At 42.2% G+C, this 27,984-nt stretch overlaps 1 protein-coding gene across 1 annotated transcript; it reads left to right on the top strand.

Moving 5' to 3' along the window:
* Window positions 1-259: 259 nt before the first annotated feature.
* On the top strand, window positions 260-27,478 carry LOC127529685 (H-2 class II histocompatibility antigen gamma chain-like). The gene is made up of 9 exons (XM_051934227.1): window positions 260-483; window positions 6,795-6,970; window positions 7,582-7,673; window positions 10,614-10,670; window positions 13,384-13,467; window positions 13,605-13,707; window positions 19,012-19,200; window positions 22,541-22,615; window positions 25,569-27,478. Exons 1-9 carry the CDS (start codon window positions 401-403, stop codon window positions 25,574-25,576), a joined length of 867 nt encoding a protein of 288 aa, XP_051790187.1. The 5' UTR covers window positions 260-400; the 3' UTR covers window positions 25,577-27,478.
* Window positions 27,479-27,984: the final 506 nt, after the last annotated feature.

Below are 27,984 nucleotides of genomic sequence, written 5' to 3'. Positions count from 1 at the left end.
ATAATCAATGGTGGTGAAACAGAAAAGGCTGAATACATTACTTTAATAGAACACGCTCGAGTGGAAAGTGGACGGACAGTAGGAGCTCCTTCTGTGCAGGATTTGTTCATCTTCTGTTTTTTGACGGCCAGCTGTGAGTTTCGGCGCCGAGCTCAGCTCTCTGGCTATCAACACGTGATGCGCTCCTGCGCCAGCCAATAGAAATTCAAACGGCAGACTCTTTGCTGTCGGGGGCTTTCCTTTCTGATACTTTCGCTGCCCCCTCCTAAACCACACTATAGAAGAGCGGCTGGAGAGAAGACTTGTTCCTTATTTGCAGACTTTTAAAATAATCGCACACACCGCTTGCAAAAGATAAAGCGAGCGCATCTCGTGTCGTCAGCTACTCTTGGGACTGGAAATGGCAGAAGACCATCAGGAATCCCTATTGCAGAGCCAGGTGTCTCTACCTGGAGAAGAGACCTCTCTGACAATGCCGACCAGGTAGGTTACTTGTGACAAACAGCCTCGAGGGTTTAACCTGAGCCAAAGATCGCGGACTTTCTGATTGAAGTGTCACAGTGCATGCGGACGGGAGTGTAGAATTATTAATTATTTATTATTATTATTATTATTATTATTATTAGGCAGACAGTGGGAAATTAGCGTCAGACTCCGTTAAAATCATATACTAGAGCAATCGGGAAAAAAGACTCCCATTTCTTTAATAAATCGAAGAATAAAAGGCTCAGTTTATATTCTGAAATGTGCGTCTAAGTCTAGCAACACAGCACTGTATATCCGTATGCCGTCGGGGGTGGACGAGGGTTTACGGGGTGGACCGTAAATTGTGATGAATGAGTCTTCCTTCGACTTTCTAAAAGTAACACCAAGTTCAAAAAATTGAAAGGGAGATATCTATCTATCTATCTATCTATCTATCTATCTATCTATCTATCTATCTATCTATCTATCTATCTATCTATCTATCTATCTATCTATCTGTCATATTATGCAAGTGGGTGGGTGTATGCGAGTGTGCGACTTGTATGCACCTTGCGATGGACGGGCGCTCTGTCCATGGATTGAAGGCTCCAGGACCCCGCGATTCTGCTCAGAATTAAGTGTGCTTTAAACTATTTTGGTATGGTATATAATAAAGTAAACTGCTTTAGTTTAATAGGCACGCATGAAATCATAACCTGTGCGAGATTTTGTACGGAGCCAATCAAACGGCTCATTTTCTCGTGACGTCACTTGTTGCTAACTAGAAAGGCGCACATTGTTGTAAACCATGTCTTCATTATTTTAAACGTTTATTTATTTTTTTTCCCTTTGTATGACTATGGGAATTGTTCCTATAGTAAAAGTGAAAGTATAGGATTGTTGTAGATTTGGCAAACGTCCTCACCTAAGGCTACCTAAAACAGAATTGCTTATAAATACACTTACTTTGTGGTGTTACTATTTACTTACATTACCACCATTGGGTGTACCACCTCAAAAGTCTACTAGAATTAAAAGAAAAAAACAACGTCTTATTTATGTCTCAGTTTTGTATGTCAAGCATATGTTGTGTACAATTTTCAGTTTAATTTAAACTTTAAGTGCGTACGCACTGATGCGCTCTATTTAAAAAAATAGGTTGTGTATAAAGTGTTTACACGTATAATAAATGTACAATATATGCCACATACGCACAGAATATAAGAGAAGAAATTGAAACCATTAAATAACTTGTGCAAAAATTAAAAAGGAAGCTGGAAACACAATGTCGGCGTGAAGCTGTGCAGCCTGCCACACCTAAAGAAGGCTCCACGGTTGAATGAGCGCTCTTTAAAAACAACTTAAAAAGAAAACTAAACATCTTATGAATAACTCTGAACAAATCTGAATATAAAATATTTATCAGTAATCCATTAAGAGCTGTGTGTATGTTTGAATATAAAATATACATATATGTCAATAACTCGTTAGTAAAAGCGAGTATGCCGTAACTTGATAACAACCAGGACTTTAATGTATTATGTAAATTTGCATTTGTTTTATTTATCATTGTTTCCATTTTATTTTAAAATTTATTGTTTTATCATTTTTTCCTTACGTTCTTCTAAAGCAGTGTTTCCCAAACTCGGTTCTGGAGACCCACTGAGGCTGCAGGTTTCTGTTCCAACCCGCTTCTGTTTTTAAATGGACTCTTGGGCTAATTAAGTGATGTGTTATTTCCCAAGTTGTGTGTTTTGGGAACAATATAGAAATTAGAAAATTAAGTTTGGTAAATATAGTACTGTATATACTTATATATATATATACACATATATACATATATATATACTGTATATACACATATACATATATAAACACACACATATATATATATACACACATATATATATATACATATATATATATATACATACACACACACACACACACACACATACACACACACACACATACGCACATACACACATACACACATACATACATATATATATATATATATTCATGGCATTCGTAGTCTGAATCACAATCTGATTATATGGGTGGTTATCTACCAGGTAACGGTTGTGGTTGGTCTGCAAGTCAGCAAACATCCGCCACGGTGCCCTCTCAGTTGCGAGAAGCAAATCATAGAAAGTTGCATAGTTTACTGTTAAATAATACAAAGAGTACGCGACACGTGTTTCGCCCTGATTCTGGGCTCATCAGGCATACACACTCATTGAAACCTTGGACGTCAGCACATATATCTGTGGTGGGTTGGCACCCTGCCCAGGATTGGTTCCTGCCTTGTGCCCTGTGTTGGCTGGGATTGGCTCCAGCAGACCCCCGTGACCCTGTGTTTGGATTCAGCGGGTTGGAAAATGGATGGATGGATATATATATATATATATATATATATATATATATATATATATGTGTGTGTGTATTTATATGTATATATGTATATGTACATATATGTATATATATGTATATGTATATCCGTTTCGGTCTCATCAGACTTGAGAACCTTGTTCCAGCTGATTTCAGAGTCTCCCTAGGTGTTTTCTCTGGAAGTTCTAGTCAAGATGCCCCATGTGTTTCTTCTCTTTGCCACTCTCCCATAAAGCTGTGGCTGGTGAAGCACCTGGACATCAGTTGTCTCCATCACAGTCTCTCCAATCTAAACCACTGTAGCTTCTCATCCCTTCAGAGTTCTCAGAGGCCTCCCGCACTCGTCTTCAGTTTCTGTGGACAGCCTGCTCACGGTAGATCTACTGCTCTGCCATACTCTTTCTGTTTCTTCTTGATTTGATTGAACTGCATATTCCTTGACTTGGATATTTTCTTGTCTCCATCCCCTGACTTTTCCTTGGAGTTTTCATTTGTCTTCATTGTGTGCGTTGGACCGCCATACTAACTTGCCACAATCAGCTGAACTAATTCTGTGGCGTGTAAAACCAATGGGCTGCTCCAGAGCTGATTTAGGGGTGCCATTTTAAAGGGGCGAACACTTATGTGATCAATTCTTCTGTTTTATATTTGTAATACATTTCGCAGAGATCTGTTTTTTCAGTGACATTAAAGCGCCTTCTGTTGATTTCAAAGAGTCCACTGTGAGGAAGCGTTGTATAGCAATACAATGTGAAAACTTCCAAGGGGGTGAAGACTTTTTATAGTCAATGTATAAAACAAAGACTCTCTGACTGAGCACTAACACGACTCACCATACAAACAAAACTCCACAGCCCAAGAACCTTCTTTTTAAAGATTTTAGTGAAGTTCAAAGCAAACAGTTCACACAAGAAATAAAGAAAAAATATACTGTAGGTAATGCACACACAAAAAAAAAATGGAAACTTATGGTATTCTGCTTTTAGGATTAGGCATCTAAGTTACACTTCTTAAGGTTTCTATGTAACAGTCAGAAAACTAAATGCCCTTAATGCCTATCTGTTGTGGTGGACCCGATCGGGACGCCTCCGTAGTGGGTGACCGGGCGAGAGGAGATACACAGAGCATTATCTCCCATGGAGCTCTAGGTGGGTGGCTGCAGTGCCTCAGATTCCCACAGGGCTTCATAGGAGTTGCAGTTCAGCACAGCCCTGTGGTGTTTTCTGTGGGTGCCACCATTGGGGTGCTGCAGGGACTGCGGTGCCATAATGTGTCAGGCTACCGCCTCTCCCAGAAGTCCTTCTGGACCATACTAACATGCCACTGGAAGTACTCCTGGGTGCAGGATATAAGGAGCCTGCTGCCACTGCTCCAAAGAGCCAGAGTCGGGAGGTGGAGGACAAAGCTTGTTGGAGGAGGAGTGGAGGCGGAAGGAGAGATAAGAGATGGAGACAGAGAGAGATAAAGAAGACAAAGTACTGTATTATTGTGCTTTGTAACTGTGCCCCATTGGATTTACTGTGCTGTGCAGGTGGGAAACAAAAGATAAAGAATTTCCCACAACAGAGTCAAAGCCTGTGTTTTGCTAAAACTTGTGTCTGTGTCTGTCAGTGTCCGGTTTGGGGAGCTGGTGTGCCTCCTGCAGGCCACACTGTGTAACCATTCATGTTTCTTTCCAGTACACTGGTACTGTGAGTGCTGTGCAGAATGGTGTTGTGTTTTTCCCAGTTGATTCTGGGGTTCATCAGGGGTGTGTTTTGGCTTTTATTCTGTTCAATGCTTGCATGGACTTTGTGTTGGGCAGGGTTGTGGGATCCAGCGGCTGTTCTGTGTTGGTGAAGAGAGATTCGCTGATCTTGATTTTGCTGACGATGCTGGGAGCGAGGAGTCTGAGTGTCTGGGCTTGCAAGTGTCCTGATAAAAACCAAGATCAGGCCTTTAATGACCTCTTAGGCATGGCCATCAGCAGTGTGTCTGTCTGCGGAGAGAGTGTCGACCTCATTGAGAGGTTTACTTAACTACACAGTGACCTTCATGTCTCTGGTGGCTCTTCCTATGAAGTCTGTAGATGGATTGGGAGAGCATGAGGGGTCATGAGGTCACTGGAAAGGGGTGTGTGGCGCTCCTGATGTCTCAGCAAAAGGATGAAGGTACAAGTCTTTAGTGTCCTGGTGCTTTCTGTTTTGCCATATGTTTGCACGACATGGACGCTATCCAGTGACCTGAGATGAAGACTGGACTCCTTGTGTCTCTTCGGAGAATCCTTAGGTACCACTGGTTTGTCTTTGTGTTGCTCACATTACCTGCATTGTGAGGGAATGTCAGTTACGACACTACAGCCATGTGGCGCGATTCTCCGAAGGTGATCTGGCATGAGTGGCTGGACCAGGCCAAGGGGACGGCCACGTAACACCTGGCTACAGCATATAAATGGTCATTTCCGAAGGGTGGGACTGGACCGTGTGTCTGCCTGGGGGGTTACCAACCAGGATCCTGAGCTGTTTTGTCGTGTGTGGGGGTGCAGCAATGTGCTGTACCAGTGGATGCTGCCCAACCTGACCTGACCTGTCTAACTTCAATCCAATTATGTGTGGTCCTTGCAAACTCAATAACTTTTTCATATTAGTTACGTACTTCTTACAGTACTTTTTGCGGTCATTGTCAGAACTCAATAAAGTTGTTAGTCTTTCATGGTGCTATTCATATTCTCGGTGTAACTTAGATCCGTCTCCTTTGAGCAATTTTCCTACTTCATTGTGATTTCTCTACATCTACTTTAAAGCTCTTGATGTCTTCTACAGTGTTAGAAAGTTCATCCCACTTGTTCTGCATGATCTCATTAAGGGAAATCAAACTTGCTTCCTGTTAACGCAGGTGGGGACACGCTGTGTTCTCTCTTTCTTTAATTATGCAGACTCCCTTCCTCCATCGCGTCAACTAATTCACATTAAAACTTCTACGCTACTTTGCATATATAAGGTTATAAGAAGACTTAGAGCGCTAGCCACAGTTCTTACTCTCATCGTCGTCACAGCTTCTCGCCCCTTTCTATGTTCGATCACAGTCGGCTGATTTAGTATGCACAGGTTAGCAAGCAGGCAAGTGGATAAGTAAGGCACAGTACCTTCTTTTATCACATTTTTGTTTAGTTTAGGTACTTCAGTTCTTCTGTGGTGGGTTGGCGCCCTGCCCGGGATTGGTTCCTGCCTTGTGCCCTGTGTTGGCTGGGATTGGCTCTAGCAGACCTCCGTGACCCTGTGTTCGGGTTCAGCGGGTTAGAAAATGGATGGATAGATGGATACTTCAGTTCTTTCCGTCTTAAGGTCTTCCAATGGCAGTTTTCTGACTTTTGCATAGAAACTTTAAGAAACCTTGATGAACACCGACGAAGACACAACAAGAGGAATTCCACCGCATTGTTTTAGGCATCTGCGGTGGGCTGGCGCCCTGCCCAGGATTGGTTCCTGCCTTGCGCCCTGTGTTGGCTGGGATTGGCCCCAGCAGACCCCCGTGACCCTGTGTTCGGATTCAGCGGGTTGGAAAATGGATGGATGTTTTAGGCATGACAGTGAACTTTTAAAAATGCTGTAATAAAGCCAGTCTGGTTGATCATGGTAATCTAGAACAACTTTGGCGCCCCGTTACATTTTATAAAAGTGATTTGCTTTTGCTTAGTGGCAGGATTGATTGGCACTCCAGCCTCTGTAAAAAATCCCTCACTGTTCCATTCCAACATGGTGCTGAGGTGTCAACCGCCACCCCGTCACCCAATCCGGGTGGTTCGTCGTGTGGTGGGTGCGACAACACACTGTAATCAGTGCATGCTCCCAACGTCCTCCTCCTCCTCCTCCTTACAGTCAGTATGAAAAGGGGTGAATGTCCCAGGAATGTTATTTATTAAAGTTTTTAATTGATCTATTCTTTATTTTTTTTTGAAGGCAATCTTCTAGACGTGGTTGGATGACTGGCTTCTTTGTTCTCCTTGCTGTTGGACTGATTGCTGGCCAGGCTGTTACCGTCTACTTTGTCTTCACTCAGAAGGACCAAATTAAAACTCTGCAAGACCACACTGACATGTTGAAAAGCCAGTTGAGGCAGCAGCAGAAACAAGGCTGTAAGTCGACTTGCACCTCTACATGGCTAATAAATTAGTTTAATCACTGTTCAGTTTTACTTGGGATAGAATTGTAATATATGGAAGAATAAAGTTTATTATAACACACACTAAGTAGAGATAGTGGGCAACAGAGTACCAGAAGGGGCTGGGGGTGACTGAAAAGGCAGGAAATGAGGCCTTAGAACCTTCCTAATGTGACTGATTTAGAGAATTAAGCTTGGTTAGTCTGAGCAGAGGAGGCTGCAAGGGGACCTAATTCAGGTTTTCAAAATACTCAAAGAGATTGACAAAGTAGTTGCAGACAAAAGTTTTCGACTAAATGGTGAATTACGTACAAAAGGCCACAGGTGGAAATTGAGAAGTTCATTTACGACTGAAGCCAGGAAGCACTTCATGACACAAAGAGTTGTGGGAATCTGGAACAAATTAATAAATCATGGAGTTGAACCTTGACAACCTTTAAGAAGGATCTGGATGAGATATTGGGACAGCTTAGCAGTTAACCAAACAAAAGAGCTTGATGGACTGAGTGGTCTCCTCTTATTTGTCATATTTCTTATGTTCTTGTTAAGTAAGCTAATCATAGTGGCCGATCCTTCTCTTTCCAGCTGTTGTTCCCAGGATGATGCACATGCCAATGATGAGCTTGCCTCTGCTAATGGACGACACTGACGTCAAGCCAAAGAGCAGTCCTGCAAAGGTAAGCGGCCTTCTTTCTTGTCTGACCAAGCTCGGCTCCAGATTTATGGCCGATGCGTCAGTTTGGTTTAAGCCAGCTAAAACGTCTCTTGGTTCAAAATGTTTTAATGTTTAAAGTCCTTCATTTAAACAATATTAAATAAAAACTGTAAGCTTTCTGGCTGGCACGTTCATCTTTGGATGCACAGCAAGTTCCAATATGCTAATTTATTCCAAGTGGGAAATTTTTGAGGCTGGAGCTTCACAGAAAGAAACACTTGAGTGACCCCGATGGTAGTGAACCACTATGATGTGTGCAGTGCGCACCCAAAAATTTGTTAAGCGGGTTTACAACCCAAACATGATATTTTTATGCTACTTCCTCGTGTAGTTTGTAGTGATGGACAATAACAATTTTTAATCTCATGTTTTCATAAGGGAGATAACAAAGATTCTGACCAACGCATTCAAATGCTTAAGCACGTCTGAGTGCGTTCCATTTCATTCACGAGAGTTCTTATTTAACAATATTTTAGTAACGATACAGGTGTTTTAGGCATTGTGAGTTTATGACAGGATGGCTTGAACTGTGGATTACACAACATGATTAATCTGAGATTTCTTTCCATGAACATTTTGATGTTTGCTGTGGTCCAGCATTGGTTGCCATGAATGCTCATTCTGTCAGAGCCTTGGTTCAGCATAAAAACATGAGAGGAGATTTTTATCTCAGCCCTGCCTACAAAGTACATGGGATAAGTAACATTTAAAAAAAAATAAAAAAAATTATTATTAATAATTAATAAATAAGTATTTATTAATAATTTATTATGTGGCACCCGGACGGGGCTTACGCCCGGCCCGGGATGCCCAGGAGGACAAGAGGAGGGCTCTTTCCTCCTCCAGAACGCGAGGGGACGTCCGCCCTGGTTGTATTGGGGGCCACGGGTACAGAGCTTGGAAACTCTACCGTGTAGGGGCCCGTGGCCACTGCCAGGGGGTGCCCTGATGCCTTGGGCACCCTGGACCCCAGCGCTTCCGCCATACCCGGAAGAGCTGGGGGGAAGAGAAGAAGGGACACCCGGAGTGCTTCCGGGTACACAGCCGACACTTCCGCCACACTGGGGAGTGCCGGTGGAAGATTGCCAGGGAGCACCTGGAGCACATGCGGGTGTGTATTAAAGGGACCGCCTCCCTCCAGTCATGGACAAGAGTCGGGAGGAAGGAAGATGATGTCGGGAAGATGGCAAGGAGGCGGCCTGAAGAGAGAGAAGGCATTGTTGAGAGGCCAGGACTTTGGGGTCTGTGAGCACAGTAAGACTGTAAATATTAGTGTAAATAAACGTGTGTTGGGTGACATGAATGTGTCTGCCTGTCTGTGTCCGAGCCAATTTCCACAATTAATAATAAATAAGTATTTCTTTAAGTGAGAATGGAACACAACACAATCCTAGATAAAGAAACCAATTGTTTCACCATAGGTGGGGTGCCTTCTTGGTTTAATTGTAATTCTCAAGAGGGCTGAGTGGTGCCCAGGACTACTTCAAGGGTGAGAGCTGGACCTGCTTGTAAACAGGGACAATGGTTCATGCCAGCAGAGCAATATGCAGAGTAGACTGTGGAAGAAACTGCAGCTGAAAATGCCTGAACAAACTTTTCAGTAAAGCCTGCTCCATCAGAAATCAAACCCAGAGCATGCTGGAAACTGTGGTGGCACAATTGGGTGCAAACATTAAAAATCCCCTCCATGCCCTCCAGGAGGTGGTCTCTTGGTACATTTTTAGGCACAGGCTCTTTCCACCATGGTGTGCTACGAAGTGCCTCTTGGGGTCTTTTCTGCCCTCTGCAATCAGGCAATTCAATGCTTCCTTCTAACGTCCCAAACTAAATGCTGATACCCTTAATGTTCATTTTGTAATTTCTGCACAATATGCATTGAATTATTATTTTTTTTTTTAATGAGTGGTACTGCTGCCTCTCATGAATTTCCCCTTGGGATTAATAAAGTTTATCTAATCTAATTTAAGGAGATCAGGGTTCACATCCCTGGTCCTCCCAGTGTGAAGTTTGCATTTTCTCATCATGTCTCCGGGTGCTCCACTTTCCTCCCACTGACCAAAGACAAGGAGGTTAGAAGAACTGACGACACCAAACTGGCTCTATTGTGTGTGTGTGTGTGTGTTCACCCTGTGATAGACCTGTCCAGAGTCCAGTTCCAGCAGACCCAATGACCCTGGTCTGGTTATTGTTTGATTGATTGGCTATAGGGCGGCATGGTGGCGCAGTGTTAGCGCTGCTGCCTCGCAATTAGAAGACCTGGGTTCACTTTGCGGGTCCTCCCTGCGTGGAGTTTGCATTTTCTCATCGTGTATGCGTGGGTTTCCTCCCACAGTCCAAAGACATGCAGGTTAGGTGCATTGGCGATCCTAAATTGTCCCTAGTGTGTGTGGGTGTGTATGCGTGCCCAGCGGTGGGCTGGCGTCCTGCCCGGGGTTTGTTTCCTGCCTTGTGCCCTGTGTTGGCTGGGATTGGCTCCGGCAGACCCCTGTAGTTAGGATATAGCGGGTTGGATAATGGATGGATGGATGATTGGCTATATTATTTGTCCTTTGAGTTTCTATCTTTGCTTTATGATTCTACTGCTGTATACATCTTAATTTCTGCTTGGGGATTAATAAAGATTATCAAATCTACTCTAATCTAATAGAAAGTAAAGAAACATATATTAAAGAAAAGTCACGAAAAGGCTTAAAAAGTACCTCAGTTCTACAGCAACTATGTCTGAGAAATAGAAGGAATATAAGTGGACATGACACGATTCATGTTCCTGGTCCAGGCTGTGTCAGTGTCCACTTCACACCTGCATGCACTTGGCTTGCTTCATTTTGTCCAGATGTGGGTGTCACACTTATCAAAGATTTGCCTTCACTTATCCTTCTTTTTCTTTTCTATTTTCCTTTAGCGCCTTGAAGACACGGCCATGGTGAGCATTGAGCAGCAGGTGAAGGACCTACTGAAGGTAAGGCAATAGCCTAGGGGTCCTTCAAATGTATAGTTACGACCCAAATGTAGCATCTTAGCACTGCTGCCATATGGATCTGGCAATCCAATTTACAATCCCACACCCAGTTGTTGTCCGTGTGGATTGTCCACTGTGTCTTTATGCGTATATCCTGGTGCTTTGCTTTTCCTTCAACATGTCAAAGTGGGGCAGGTTCAGATCACTGAAGACTCTAAATTGACCCTCGTGTGAGTCAGTGTGTTTGTGTCTATTGATGGACTGGCGACCGGTGGAGGATTGCTTCCTGATTTGCACTGAACGTCACTTGGATAGACTCTGGCCACCACACACCCTGAACTGGATTAAGTGGATCTAGGATTGCACATATTTAGTAGATCATAACACACTTTGTAGTTGAAGATCAAGTGATTCACACAAAATCTAATTTGCGTTGAAACTTGGAAAACAGTGAAGTACACGGCGTTCACATAGGAATAAAGGTGTTTAGTTTCATCCTGGTCTGAAGCTTCTCTGGCCAGCAGCCATACCACCTGTACTTCTGAACATGTCATCCACCTGAAGCTAAGCATATTCAGGCCCAGCTGGAACTTGGAATGCGAGACCATCTAGGAAAGGCTTGCATTGCTGCTGGAAGAGGTGTTGGTGAGGGGTATCCTTCAATAAGGGCGCGTAAATAAAGGCGAGCTTCAAAAGGGCGACCTCAATTGGGCGCAGCGAATAAAGGCAAACACAACAAAATTATTACAGAAAATGTATTAGATAAAGGCAGTGATTGAACGTATAAAAAGGCAAAAGCAAGAATATTAAAACATCCAATTAATTAATGCATGAACTTCTAACGAACTAAACGAAAACGAAACAGGAAGTTGTCCAACGACCGCTGATGACATACCTTGGGTTGCTGTAGCCATGAGTTCCTGCGATCCGTCAGTAGAAGAAGTTGCTCGTTGTTTGATGTCCACTATTGCTTTCCTTGTTTCAATCTTCGCCACATCTGGAACATGGTTGTGTGTAGATGGTCTCTTGAAGAATAATCCATTTTTGGTATGACAGTGAGATGAACATTTTCCAATCCTATATTCAGTGCATTTCCAGATGTGTTTCCCGTTGATAGTTTTCTCCTTTCTGAATGTGTAGCCTTCGACTACGAGTACATCTGCACCTTTGTTGCTCTTCACATATTCCAGAGCCATTTGAACTAAATTATCTATGAACGCCTTTCTTCGCTGCACCCAATTGAGGTCACCCTTTTGAAGCTGGCCTTTTTGTGCGTGCCCTTATTGAATAGAGCCTTGGTGAGGCCAGTAGGGGGCACTCACCCTGTGGTCTTTATGGATTAAAGACCAGAAGTCCACGTGACCATCATCATCAAGTCTTTCCATGAGAATCCTGAATACCATGAGGACTGATTGAGGTCATTGATGTTAGGTAGAATGCCTAGAGGGGGCTGGGTGGTCTCGTGGCCTTGGAACCCCTGCAATTTTATTTTTTCTCCAGCCGTCTGGCCATCGGACCTTACTTTTATTCTATGTTAATTAGTGTTCCCTTATTTTAATTCTTATTTTGTCTTTTTTTCTCTTTCTTCATCATGTAAAGCACTGTGAACTACATTATTTGTATGAAAATGTGCTATAGAAATAAATGTTGTTGTTGTCTGTGTGTGGATCCTATTGTCCCAGTGCAGTGATGGGGACACTCTGCTGTAAAAATGGTGACATCCTGACTCTCTGTGGTCAGAAAAGATCCCTGGGCATCTTTCATAAAGAGTAGGGTGTATCCCAATGTCTACGCTAAATTGCCCATCACAGCCTGGTCATTCTGGCCCCCTAATCACCCCCTGTCCCTAATTGGCTATCTCTCTCACCCCTTCACCACCTAATAGCTAATGTGGGGTGAACTTACTGGCACAAAATGGCTGCTGTCGCATCATGCATTTTATCCCATTTTATAATAAGGGTGAGCAAGCAGACCCAAGTAACTACAGGCCAGTAATCTTATTGTGCATGTCAGGTAAATTAATGGTAGGAATTATTAAGAATAAGACTGAGCAACACATGGCAGTTTTACTGAACGCTCAGCACGGGCTTAGATGAGGGAAGTTGTGTTTTACCGACATGCTGGAATTCTATGGGGAAGCAACAAAAGGATCTGATCAGAGTGGAGCATAACAGCTCATGTGTGGTGAGCACACTGGGGCAAAATGGCTGCAGGTGGACACTGCACATTAGCGGTGGTTGAAGTGGCTCCTCACTCACTGTGTAAAAGATCATTGAGCAATGAGCATAAAGAATTATTATCAATTATTAACACTGACTTGTGGGTGGAGTTTAAATACTCAGATGGCCAGAAGGGGCGGGGCTTGTGATGATGTTGTCGGTAGTGATGTCAGTTGCCTTCCGGGTTTTTCTTCTCCTCTCTATGAAAATAAGCAGTGTGTGTTAATGGTGCTGTTACCTGTAATGTCGTTTCTCCCAAAAAGATCCATAAAGCACTCCCCAAGCTCGTCTGACTGACATGGGTATGTTTTTAAATAAAAATCGCTAGAAAAATTAATTGAAAAACAATTAAAAAGTTTTTTAAGCAGGTTATTGTACTGATTGATCTAAAAGAGGCACAACTCAACATACCAGTTTATCGATTGCAGCATTCTTAAATGTTACTAAAGCACACTAAACGTCATTTTGTTTTCTTTTGGTATTCTGCTTCACAGCAAGACAACTTTCCAAACTTCAACAGCACCTTCCTAGAAAACCTCAACCTCATAAAGAAACAAATGAATGAAACCGATTGGGAGGTAAGACACTCATCATCATCATCATCATCATCTTGATCATCATGATCTGCACTTTCTGAACCTCCCATTACCTGCTCCCCCGCTCTTTTAGTTTTCCTGTTGCCCTTCATTTTTTAATTCTGCACATTTCCCTGCAGGGATTTCAGTCTTGGATGGGCAACTGGCTCCTGTTCCAGAGTGCTCAGAAGACTCCACCAAAGCCCACCACCCCTCCACAGCAGGAGATCCCAGCCTCACAGGGTAAGGCATTCCATTTTAATCCTCTGCACGTCACTGTACACTGCCCTCCTTGTTTACTTCCACAGGGGAAAGACTTCATAGCCTGATATGGCGGAGGGTCTGAAAAAGAAGCCCTAAATCAAAGAGACCAGCAGGGTCTAAGCATCATGACTGGTAGGGAAACCCTTTAAAGAGGCTGGGAAAGGGAGGAACTCCAGAAAGAAAGATTGACGGAGACCTGCAAATGTTTACAGTTTTATAATGAAAAACACCATTCATTCATTCATTCACTCACTGATCCTCCTGTGTGAAGTCAAAGAAGATCTTATTAGCTTTGGTTACAAAGCAGAAACCAGCCAATCACCCCAACATGCATGTCTACAGGAGCTGGGAGTAAAACTGGCCGTCTGGAGACCTTCAACACCACACTGGGATTTAAACAAAACCCTGGGGGTTGTGAGGCAGATGCACCACCATGCCACCTGAAAGCTACTCGTGCCATTTTCTTTATGTATGGCACGGTGGCACAGTGGTAGCGCTGCTGCCTCGCAGTAAGGAGACCTGGGTTCGCTTCCCGGGTCCTCCCTCCGTGGAGTTTGCATGTTCTCCCCGTGTCTGCGTGGGTTTCCTCCCACCGTCCAAAGACATGCAGGTTAGGTGCACTGGCGATCATAAAATTGTCCTGTGTGTGTGTGTGCGCCCTGCCCGGGGATTTGTTCCTGCCCTGTGCTGGCTGGGATTGGCTTCAGCAGACCCCCATGACCCTGTGTTAGGATATAGCGGGTTGGATAATGACTGACTGACTGACTTTAGTATCACTTTGCCTCAAGCACTTTCAGATCAGTCAGCATCAGCATACGGTTCCTTTCACTAATGTTCATATTAATCACCATCACAGCAGGTGGCACCTTCAGTTGTTCTTCTTGTATATCCTCATCAGTATCGCGCAATTCCTTTTATCAGTGGTGATGTTATATAGTGCCTTTCATATTGAGCACAAGGAGTCTTCAGTCATTCAGCTTTTAATACTCAAAAGTAGCACACTCTTCCTTTCATGAATGTTTTTTTTATATATAAGGTGACCATCCGTCCCCGTTTTCCGGGGACAGTCCCCTTTTTCGGACAACTGTTCCCACTCAGAAACATGTTCCCGGTTTAAGATTTCGTCCCCGGTTTCAGCTGGTTCACTTTTTTGAATGTATCTCATCACCACGATAATTTGAACTCGGTGCGCATGCGCGGTGTTTTGACGGAGGTTATGCTTTACCGCATCCTGCAACTTTGGTGAGAAATCCCGTGATAAGCTTTCGCTTTGTACTCTGTAGTGTTTAGAGTCCCTACTCGTGATCTGTAGATTCTAGCCCCCTAATGTGCCCGGATAGGCCCAAAAAATTCTGGTCACCTTATTATATAGTGCTTTTCACACTGAACTCCATCATAGCATGAAATGCCTTCAGCCATTTACCTTAAAATTCTTAATTGATGTTTTTTATATGGTGCCCTTCATACTGAACACTATCTTCACTCGTCAGGTTAGCATGAAGTTCTTTTTGCCAGTGTTTTTTATGTAGTGTCTCTCATAATGAGCACGCATCTTAACATGAGATACCTTCAGCCATTTACCTTAAAATACTGAAGAGCAGGACGGCATGGTGGCACAGCGGTTGTGCTACTGCCACGCAGTAAAGAGACTCAGGTTTGCACCTCGGGTCCTCCCCGCGTGGAGTTTGTGTGTTCTCCTCGTGTCCCTTGGGTTCCTTCAGGTGCTCTGGTTGCCTCCCACTGTCCAAAAACATGAAGGTTAGGTGAACTGGCAACCCTAAAGTGGCACTGGTGTGTGTGTGTGTTCACCTTGTGATGGACTGGCATCCCATTCAGTGTTTGTTCCTACCTTGCACCCTGTGCTGGGATAGGCTCCAGCACCCCCAACAGCTCTGGTCTGGATTAAGTGGGTTAGAAAATGACATGACATGACTTACGCGCAGCATACTGTTCCCTTTACCAAGTTTTTATATAGTGCCTTTCCATACTGGTCACTATCACAGCACCAGGAGTCTTCAGTCATCTCACTTCTAATACTCAAGAGCAGCATTTCATCAATAGAATACATCCATCCACCCATCCGTTATCCGACCCGCTATATCCTAACTACAGGGTCACGGGGGTCTGCTGGAGCCAGTCCCAGCCAACACAGGGCGCAAGGCAGGAAACAAACCCTGGGCAGGGCGCCAGCCCACCGCAGCAATAGAATACAATACAATACAATTTATTTTTGTATAGTCCAAAATCACACAAGAAGTGCAGCAATGGGCTTTAACAGGCCCTGCCTCTTGATAGCCCCCCAGCCTTGACTCTCTAAGAAGACAAGGAAGAACTCTTGTAGGGAAAAAATGGAAGAAACCTTGGGAAAGGTGGTTCAAAGACATGCAGTGGGTGTCGAAAGAAGGGGGTCAATACAATACACAGAACAGAACAAATCCTCAATACAGTATAAAAATAAAATTTTACAAGTACGGAGCAGAATTTAACAGTAGATGATATCCCATAATATGATTTGGATTTGTTTAGAGTCCTGGAGCCCTCATTCATTAAGCTGCCTCCCCCAATTGGCCATTCCACGGCTGAGTCAGCGCTGGGCCAGCCAATCCGATGATAGGACCCCTCCTTCCCTCGATTCCTGTGATCCTCCATCAGGGATGACTTTATTTTAGGCAGGCAACAGAACTTGGCAGGTGGGCAGTGGCACCAAGTGCCATATTTGAGTACCGAGAAGAGAAACAGAATAGGTGAGGGTTAGTATCCAATTCTAACTATCAATGTTGTTATATAGTGCCTTTCCATACTGGTCACTATCACAGCACCAGGAGTCTTCAGTCGTCTCACTTTTAATACTCAAGAGCAGCATTTCATCAATAGAATACAATACAATACAATTTATTTTTGTATAGTCCAAAATTACACAAGGAGTGTCGCAATGGGTTTTAACAGGCCCTGCCTCTTGACAGCCCCCCAGCCTTGACTCTCTAAGAAGACAAGGAAAAACTCCCCCCCAAAAAACTGGAAGAAACCTTGGGAAAGGCGGTTCAAAGAGAGACCCCTTTCCAGGTAGGTTGGGCGTGCAGTGGGAGCCAAAAAGAAGGGGGTCAATACAATACAATACAATACACAGAACAGAACAAATCCTCAATACAGTATAAAAATAAAAATTTTACAAGTACGGAGCAGAATTTAACAGTAGATGATATCCCATAATATGATTTGGATTTGTTTAGAGTCCTGGAGCCCTCATTCATTAAGCTGCCTCCCCCAATTGGCCATTCCACGGCTGAGTCAGCGCTGGGCCAGCCAATCCGATGATAGGACCCCTCCTTCCCTCGATTCCTGTGATCCTCCATCAGGGATGACTTTATTTTAGGCAGGCAATACAACTTGGCAGGTGGGCCGTGGCACCAAGTGCCACATTTGAGTACCGAGAAGAGAAACAGAATAGGTGAGGGTTAGTATCCAATTGTAACTATCAATGTTGTTATATAGTGCCTTTCCATACTGGTCACTATCACAGCACCAGGAGTCTTCAGTCATCTCACTTTTAATACTCAAGAGCAGCATTTCATCAGTGTTGTTATATAGCGCCTTTTATGCTGAGCAGTTTCACAGCATGATGTGCCTTCAGTCCTTTAGCTTTTTATATTCAAGAATAGCATGCTGTTCCTTTCACCAGTGTTTTTTATAGCGCCTTTCATACTGAGCATTATCCTAGCATGAGGAATCTTCAGTCCTTTAGCTTTTACTGCTCAAGCGTAGCATACCATTCCTTTTGGCAATGTTTTTATATAGTGCCTTTCATGCTGAGCACTATCACGGCACAAGGTGCCACCAGCTTTCAATACTCAGCACTAGGAAGCAGTTGCTTTCCTCGCTGTCTTTTATTTTAAATTGCACCTTTCATACTGAGAACTACGACAACTTGAGGTGCTTTCTGTCATTCAGATTTTAATATTCAAGAGTAACGTTCTTCATCCACCTCTCCATCATCAGAGCTGGTTAACCCACTCAGGATGTGGAAAGGCCAAAAAGTGTATCCCTGCAACACTGAGTGCAAGACAGGAGGTGGTCTTAGACGCGGCAGTTTGGGGTCTCCAGTAAATGGAACGCACACACATGTAGAGTCTGGAGCTGTGAAGCAGAGGCGCTGACCTCCGTGCCACCCTGCTACTTACAGTATGTGCCAGTCACTCCTTACACCAAAATGCTTGAAGAGCTCAACACTAGTCAGTCAACGCTTATTTTATATTTCATCTCTCATAATAAGTCATAATAACACACAGCAAGATGGCTTTAGTCAGTCATTTAATAATAGTCAACAGTACATTACGATCTATTAGTCAAAGATGAATTTTATAGTGCCTTTCATACTAAGCACTAGGCCAAGAATTTTCATTATGGCCTTCACATAAAGGCTCCATTTAGAGTTGCTGGTGACCAGTGGCTTCAGTTCACTTGAAATGCCAGGCTGCCCTGTAAGTGCTGACCGGTGTGCGGTTTGCTCTGCCCACAGACTTGCTCATAACCTGAATGAGGTCACACTTGGACATGAAGATGCGCATCTGGCCTCTAGTGACGTTCCTCATCTCAGTTTATTGAGTCTCCTGCAAGTGCCCCCCTGAACTGAACCCAAGATTTCCAATGCGGTCCTTCCCACATTAGACACTGGGCACCAGTTATATGGCATGGCTGCACAGCAAACAAATCCAGTCAAGTGAACACAAGGTGGAGCTCCAACTTGTCTGAGCCCAGGGCACCACATGAGTTAAATTACATAACGTAATATTCTTAAACTTGTTGAATCCAGTTCAGTATCACATGGTGTTGGCACCTAAATTGGCATCACTGGGCACAGGAGGGGACTGGGTAGCCATTGCAGGGCCCACTCACACACACACACACACCCAACCATCAACCCACACTTACACTTGTAGTGCTGCCAGTTAACGAAACCTGAACATCTTTGGTTAAATGGACGGAAGAACTCCAATGACCAGAAACAATTTTCAAAAATGAATAAAACGAGACACCCCAGTTTGGTTAATAAAACAGAATTACAAACCTATGGGGTGCAGCGGCAAAGCCGTTGGCCATAGTGGAGGCTCTGCACATTGTCAGCGCTCTCCTGTGGAGGACAACTCAAAGGCCATGAAGTAGGAGTGCCTGACATGGTGGTATTCTAGAGTGCCTGTAGACCACTGCTGTTAGAAAGTCTTTCAGCACCTCCAGCCCAAAATCTCTAGGACTTCATCACCTTTCCTTTTTCTTTTGCCCCCACAGTGCAGACTAAATGCCAACTGCAAGCCGGTGAGAAGTCCCGTCATCTCGGTGTCTACCGCCCTCAGTGTGACCCTCAGGGTAACTTCACTCCCAAGCAGTGCTGGAGTGCTACTGGCTACTGCTGGTGTGTGGACAGTAATGGCGACGAGATCGCTGGAACTCGAACCCGGGATCCTCTGGACTGCAACAGTACGGTTACCACCTAAGTGTTGTTTGCTTCATTGCTGCTGCCAATCTCACCCTTTATACTGTATGTTATAGAATAATAATAATAATTATTGTTATACATTTTATATGTAGCAACCTTAGTCTGCAAACATATGAGATGAATGCTTAGTTCTGTTTAAACTTTATTTAATTTGTTCAGGATGGCACAGTGGTTAGCACTGCTGCCTTGCACCTTCAGGTCTCACCATCGTCCATACAGTGTTTGTGTGACCAAAACCCCCCCACGTGGGCTCTGCAGTGACACTCCAGTTACTGTACATATCGGGCTGACTGGTGACTCAAAACTGACCCCGCATTGGTGAGTCCTGAAGTCCTCTGTTGTCACACTCAGGTCTGGTTCTGCAAGTGTTACACAGATTCAAAAAACAGGAATATCGACCATTAAAATAAATGGGGCTGCTCTGAAAGTTGGTGCTGGGATAAAAGTGGGAGCCAATGTCGTGTTTAAAAGAATTCAGCAGCATAAAAATCAGGAATTGAGGCGAGACGAGGCCATTTGACCCATACAAGCCCTCCAGAAACATAAGCATACATTTTCAGTTCTATTGCCAATTGAGTATTACTTAGTTTTACACAATATAATGATCAATTTATCCACTTTAATAAAAGGAGAAGTGAGAAGCATCCAACTCACGAGCCGCACAGCTGTACAGCCATAAGTCACTGCAGTTTTTAGCCGCAGGTTCTTGGTAGAAGTCACTGAAAACAACATGCAGCAGTTTTATTGTGGAAGCCCCACAGACCCCTTACCTTTACAACACTGACCCATATATACTACACCCAAATCGCACTAATCCCCAACCTTAAGTTACCTATAACTTACTTCTGCCAAGAAACCGCGATCAAAAGCTGTGGTGACGCTTGGTCCTGCGCCTCTCCAGTTGAATATTATTGGGACAAGTGCCTGTGTGTCTGTGGATCAGCGGGTCCATCTGGTTGCTATGTTTCTGTCATTCCAACAGATGGCGCCTCACAAACATTTATCGTAATAAAATGCATTGCATTCCAACAGATGGCACATTACAAACATTAACACTGCATTTATGAATTCCATACCAAATGGCATATAACAGTAGACATATGCATTACATTTGTCATTCCAACAGATGGCGCATCACATTTATAGTAATAAAATGCATTGCATTTGTCATTCCAACTGATGGCACATCACAAACATTAACACTGCATTTATGAATCCCATACCAAACAGCATATAACAGAGACATATGTATTACATTTTTCATTCCAACAGATGGCGCATCACAAACATTAGTTGTAATAAAATGCATTGCATTGCATTCCAACTGATGGCGCATCACAAACATTAACACTGCATTTATGAATCCCATACCAAACGGCATATAACAGAGACATATGCATTACATTTGTCATTCCAACAAATGGTGCATCACATTTATAGTAATAAAATGCATTGCATTTGTCATTCCAACTGATGGTGCATCACAAACATTAACACTGCATTTATGAATCCCATACCAAACGGCATATAACAGAGACATATGCATTACATTTGTCATTCCAGTAGATGTCACATCACAAACATTATCACTGCTTTTATTAATCCCATACCAAATGGCATATAACAGAGACATATAAAATGCATTTACCATTCCAACAGATGGCGCATCACAAACATTATTACTGCTTTCATTAATCCCATACCAAAAGGTATATTTAACAGAGACTTATGCATTGCATTTGTCATTGCAACAGATGGTGCCTCACAAATATTTGTAGGAATCCATTTTATTAATGCAAATGTTGGTGATGTGCCTCTGTTGGAATGACAAATGCAATGTATTTTATTACTTCATGCATTACAAAATACATTTCACTAGATGGTGCACTGCAAATGTTAACGTTGAGGTTTATGTGGATTACTTAGATTTCATGCCATCATAGATAGGTAGTACAGCTTGTATGTAATAAGCTGAAATGTTTATGCATTACAGAACACACTTTAAAACATGTTTAGAAATGTAGCGTGTTTATTTAACCTGCTCAGGTACAAACAATTCATTTATTGATTCATTCATGAAGCTGTTATGTTGACGTCATGGCACACAAAATGACGTCATGGCACACAAAATGCTTGTGGAACAAAAGAACATGACAAACAATCCAGTACATTAAAAAATAAATATGCTGGCAACTTGACCAGTTTAGAAGGCCATTAGATGCCACTAGAATATTCTTGAAATCAGGTTATTTGGGGAAATATTTGGTCATTGAACTTTGCTTTGATAATTCAATGTGTGAATGAATAACATTTGTGATGGATGGTCAAGAGTTGCTTTAATGTCAGTTTTCAAAAGATTCATCTATGGGCTTTCCAGATCTTCCAAGTCAAGGTTTCTGGGAGGAAGAGAACCAGGGTTCTGTGCCTTGCTTGTAAACTTCCAGCAGGTCTGGGGTGGACTTCTTGACTCGTTTCATTGTGCCCTACTGGAAAACGTTATATTAGGTCAGGTCAGGTCAGGTCAGGTCAGGGCGCATGCATCGGTTCAGCACATTGCTGCACCCACCACATGACGAAACAGCTTGGAATGCTAGTTGGCGAACCCCCCAGGCAGACACGCGGTCCAGTCCCACATTCCGGAAATGACCATCTATCTTCCCTAGCCAGGTGTTACATGGGCGTCCCCTTGGCCTTGTCCAGCCACTTGGGTCCTCAACAATGAGGGTCCAGTCAGCCGGATCACACTCTGGGAAACACGCCACATGGCTGTAGTGCCATAACTGATGCTCCCTCACAATGCAGGTAATGTGCCTCATTCAGGACTCAATTGACACAAAGTCAAACCAATGGTACCCAAGGACTCTCCGATGAGACACAGTAGTGAAGGGTCCAGTCCTCATCTCATGTCACTGGGTAGCGTCCATGTCTCACAACCATATAGCAAAACAGGGAGCACCAGGACTCTAAAGACTTGAACCTTTGTCCTTTTGCAGGGATGTCAGGAGCACCACACACCCCTTTCCAGCAACCTCATGACTCCCCCATGCTCTCCTAATCCATCTACTGAGTTCAAATGTTTTGTGCTGAAACTCAAAAGGTTGTGTGCGTCTTAGATGGAAGGGTTAGGGTTTGGGCAAGACCCATGAGAATGGTCTGATCGCCATAAAATGCAGTAATGAGATGAAATTTTGAGAATCCAGAATGATGACCACCTGTTCCAAAAGTAAAGAGGGGGAAATTGGCAGCATACTGTAAGTGTATATGAGAAGTGCCCAGCTGGTCACTTCTCCATCTTCTAATGACCGTGTTTTGTTTTTTTAGCTCAATCACAGTATGCACTGAAAGGACCCCGCATGATGGCCATGCCCAGTCTGGCAAAGACCGTGCTGATTCCAGGTAAGGATTTCTGTCACTGCTGTGCCCTTCTTGTGATTCGGAGACCTTGCAGTGCCCAGCTTCCCAGATATACTCACCCATGAATTTCACCTCTTCACAACACGAAACTTGACATAAGACCTGGTGACATTTGAAGGGCTCCCAAAGGGAAAATCTGTTAGTCACTTATTGCTTTACAAGACTTAAGTCTTGGATTAACCATTAAGAAAAATAAGCAGGTGCTTAGAGCATCAAGATAGGGGGGCACCATAGAAATGTTCTGTTTACTATGGATCATATGGTGCCAACCTGCAAAGACTGAGGGGTTCTGCTAGACCAAAGGAAGATGGCAGGACGAAGGAGATTGGCTGTGAGCATCCCAGCAGTGATGGCTCAGGTGGCGGAGATGAGAGCAGGAGTGGGCACTGTACTTGCCAGCAGCTCTGCTATAGAGACTCAATGTGTGAGCGGAGGAGGTGGAAGTGACAGAGATAGATAGATAGATAGATAGATAGATAGATAGATATGAAAGGCATTATAGGATAGATAGATAGATAGATAGATAGATAGATAGATAGATAGATAGATAGATAGATAGATAGATAGATAGATATGAAAGGCATTATAGGATAGATAGATAGATAGATAGATAGATATGAAAGGCACTATAGGATAGATAGATAGATAGATAGATAGATAGATAGATAGATAGATAGATAGATAGATAGATAGATAGATAGATATGAAAGGCACTATATGATAGATAGATAGATAGATAGATAGATAGCTAGATAGATAGATATGAAAGGCACTATATGATAGATAGATAGATAGATAGATAGATAGATAGATAGATAGATAGATATGAAAGGCACTATATGATAGATAGATAGATAGATAGATAGATAGATAGATAGATAGATAGATAGATAGATAGATAGATATGAAAGGCACTATATAATAGATAGATAGATAGATAGATAGATAGATAGATAGATAGATAGATAGATAGATATGAAAGGCACTATATGATAGATAGATAGATAGATAGATAGATAGATAGATAGATAGATATGAAAGGCACTATATGATAGATAGATAGATAGATAGATAGATAGATAGATAGATAGATAGATAGATATGAAAGGCACTATATGATAGATAGATAGATAGATAGATAGATAGATAGATATGAAAGGCACTATATGATAGATAGATAGATAGATAGATAGATAGATAGATAGATAGATAGATAGATAGATATGAAAGGCACTATATGATAGATAGATAGATAGATAGATAGATAGATAGATAGATAGATAGATATGAAAGGCACTATATGATAGATAGATAGATAGATAGATAGATATGAAAGGCACTATATGATAGATAGATAGATATGAAAGGCACTATATGATAGATAGATAGATAGATAGATAGATAGATAGATAGATATGAAAGGCACTATATGATAGATAGATAGATATGAAAGGCACTATATGATAGATAGATAGATAGATAGATAGATAGATAGATAGATAGATAGATAGATAGATAGATAGATAGATGAGACACCTGCGGGGGCTCAGAATAGAAGTAGAGAAATGGATTTTAACTCTGGGATTTATACTTGTGACCCCTTTGTGAATTTATTTACGGACTGATTTTAACTCCCACTAGAATAGCACTAGTTGTTACGGAATACTGATTTATTTAATTTGAAAACGGACCACGCTGTACTTATTTGACCTTTGGTAACACGATTGATGAATACCCTGTGGTTGCAAAAAATGGCTGCCATCACATTATTCAGGTGGATGCAACACATTAGTGGTGGTTGAAGTGGCTTCCCACTCACTATGTAACAATGCTTTGGGTAGTGAGAACAGCACTATTTAAATGTAAAGAATTATTATTATGATTGTAATGATGATTATTATTATTATAATAGGCTACCAAGCCCAAGGCTTAGTGACTTCCACATTTTCCCTGACACGGACATTGCCAGTTGCTGCATTATCAACAGTGTTTCGAGGGCTGGTGTTCTGCTATTACTGTATTTTGCTTTTTTGTCGCGTATCTACTGTTGCACCGCACTGAAGCTACATGTGACCAAATTCACTGGGCATATCTCTGAGGCTAGTGATCTGCACTGGCAATCGGAAGGTTGCCGGTTCGAATCCCATAAATGCCAATAGGGACTCTGCTCTGTTGGGCCCTTGAGCAAGGCCCTTAACCTGCAATTGCTGAGCGCTTTGAGTAGTGAGAAAAAGCGCTATATAAATGCAAAGAATTAAAACAATTATATCACTGCGGTTTAGTTGTACAGTGCCATATCATGCATCAGTTTCACTTTCCGTGTCACTATCTGACGACCAGTTCACTTTGTCATCACTATGACTCAATGGTTCAGTTTCAGTTTGTTCTAAAACTGCCATTGTATTTTTCTTTGGAGGCTCCTCCCCATTCATGAATATTGATAAGTTACCTTAGTAACGCATATTTTTTTTTGCAGCATGATGTTATTTCATCCACTAGATGGCAGCAGAATACTGTCCCGAGCATTATTCGGGCTTAAAAATGTAAAGTGGATCAGTAAACGTCACCCCGAGTCTCACTCATTTTAACCGCAATTATGTAGAATTCCAAGGCCTAGTCACACTCGGGGTTAATGCCAAGGAGGTTAGAAATTGTGAATGGAGTGTCTTAAGTATTATTAAGACAAAACAAAGCCTTTATTAAGGTCCTGTTACATAACTAAGTGACTAATCAGTGCAATATGAGTTGCCCCCTCTTACAATTTGTTGTTGAAATTCTGTATGAAATAATAAGTCTAATTAAGACGACATTCTTATTGCGTGGCAGTAAGTGAGTAAAGTGTTACCTAAAATCCTCTGTCCAGTGTAACTATTTGGCTTTTAAAGTTCTTCATTTTTACTAAAGCAGCTTTCTTTTTTTTTTTTTGTTTTTACAGATAACTAAAGAAGATATAATTGGAAGAAATCCACAGCCTTCTAATATCAGCTTCTAATGTACTTGACTTTTAGGCCATGCAATACTAAGGCATTTTGATTGCAGCTTCTATCGTAATAATCAGCTTAATAATGAAGTTTTGAAGAGTTGCCATTTAAACTTTTTCTTATTATTTTTTCATAAAAGTGAAATCTAAACGTGTATCTGTAGTGATTATGAATGTGTGCATCACAGGGGCTCGGGGTAGGCTGGCAGAGTCATAGAGCGGAGGGTGTAACTGGTATGGGGGACCCCACTTAATGGTTACAAGTGAGCAGTGATGGAGGGATTTGAGTATCTCAAGCTAAAAACAGAACAGCGGACCTCTGAGACGAATAATCCTGAAGGCTTTGTGCTGGACGGGTTGTCTAATTAAGGAAGAACATTTCCTAGTAAGTAAGAAACACTGGTAAATACAAAGATCGATCGATGATTTTATTCAAATGGATGATGACTTGTACATTTTAATAAAGGTGATTGTATTATTTAAAGACAGTAAAGAAAATATATTTTCTGATTTAGTGATTATGAATGTCTGCATCATAAGGGTTAGGGGTGGACTGGCAGAAGTAGGATGGCAGAGTCATAGAGTGGATAATGTAACTGGTATGCGGGACCCCACTTAATGATTTCAAATGAGCAGAGATGGAGTGATGGAGAAAAAAAACAAAGAAAAAACAAAAAAACTCCTTTGACTACCCCACCTTCAAATAATCAGTCATTCCTGCAGGGTCTTTTTGTAAAAATATCATTTATTAATTTTTCTTTATAATATATATTTTTGTAATAAAACAATGTGCAAAGTCGGCATGCCAAAAATCACAATGTTTTACAAGAGAGTGTTCAATTGGTGCAGAGCGCCTTTCTCACCATGGGACGTGACGACTTCTACTTTGCTGTCAAAGACCCCGAGTGGTGTCCAGAGAGCCCCCGATACACCAAACAGGCCGTCAAGTCCAACAAACAAAATAGAAAAAGTGAACACCAGAGCCGAAGAGAAGGGAGGTCAATGTGAGCGCATGAATCCCGAAACTGGTGCCCTCGTTTATAAGTTTTTAAGTTTTCTTGAAGTGTTGTCGTCACATTCTTGTCTTTGGGTGGCACCACACCAAGGAGCGGGTCTAAACGGGCATTCAGAGCTGAAAAGAATCTTCTCTGCCGACACATTTAAATTGGCTCAACTTCTCGAGGTGTTCACACAAACAGAGAAAAGTTCACGCGTGTCTACTGGCGCTCACAAATAAAATCACAAATGAAGGCCACCACTTCGGAGGGGTGCGGCTGAGGATTTTAACAACTTGTTTGATTTTCCTTTCCTGAATTTTTGCAGGTATTGTGTAATTTTCCATTTTAAGATAAAAACAGAAAGTCCATTTAAAGAACGCAGCATTCATTAGGGACAAAAGCTGTGACATTATTTTTGACAAATATGGGAAACTTTACTGGTTTGTGAAAAGAAGTGTGTAGGAGAAAGTCTGATTGACTATTTAGCAGTTAAACAAATACAAGTTTGTAAAGAAAAGGTTACGGTAATATTAAGTGAACAATATTTAAAAATATTAATGATAGCTAAACAAATACATAAAGTGTGCAAGTGGCAAACTAATATTAGAAGTGAGGAATAAAGAAAACTGCATTAACAATTACCAGAGGCAGGGAACATATTTACTTTTACTTAATATTATTCTTAATATTTACTTCTATTTAAATGCATGTTTATAATTGTTGTTGCTCTATTTCACTCTATACAGTATAAGCGTGTGTGATAACTTTTTTTAGCTGAAGAATTGTACCAGTAAAAACATAAGATGTAACAAATCTGAGAGGTGCTGGTGTTTGGTGGCTGTCCAATAAAATGAAATTCTACATAAATCAATTATTTTCATCTTCCTTCTCAGGCCTTTTTTTTTTATGCGTGATTAGAGACCGCCATATGTAACTAGAACTTTGGGCAACTCATACAAGTGATCTGTATATTTACATCTGGAAATTGTTAAAAAATGAATACTGTAAAGTAAAGGATTGGTGGCTGCAGATGCTTTGAGGACGGACTGTTTACACTCCTAAAAACAAAGAGGTGCCAACGTAGACCTTCAGAGAGATGCCACAGGGGAACCTTTTCTGATTCCTAAAACAACCAGCCACATGAAGGTTCCAGAAAGAACTATTTATTTATGTAGATCCATGATGGGTTCCATAAATAACCATGGGTCGATGACAGCAGGTTCATGAAATACTAGTGGCTTCCTGATTTTTATAAGGACTCTTGCTGCACACAACCACACAGGAGAAGTTCAGGTCTTCTTGATCTGTTAGTCCCTCACAACCCCCATCTTGAACCATGACTTTAAAATAAATAGAACACAACAGCAGAGTTT

The sequence above is a fragment of the Erpetoichthys calabaricus genome, chromosome 11 (genome assembly GCF_900747795.2).
Source record: "Erpetoichthys calabaricus chromosome 11, fErpCal1.3, whole genome shotgun sequence".
Classification (NCBI taxonomy): Eukaryota; Metazoa; Chordata; class Cladistia; order Polypteriformes; family Polypteridae; genus Erpetoichthys; species Erpetoichthys calabaricus.
This window is presented reverse-complemented; position numbering and strand designations above follow the sequence as displayed.

Coding starts and splice junctions, on each gene's coding strand:
- LOC127529685 (XM_051934227.1), top strand. CDS start 401: ATGGCAGAAGACCATCAGGAATCCCTATTGCAGAGCCAGGTGTCTCTA. Junction 484..6,794: donor TCTCTGACAATGCCGACCAG/GTAGGTTACTTG, acceptor TTTTTTTTGAAG/GCAATCTTCTAGACGTGGTT. Junction 6,971..7,581: donor GCAGCAGCAGAAACAAGGCT/GTAAGTCGACTT, acceptor TTCTCTTTCCAG/CTGTTGTTCCCAGGATGATG.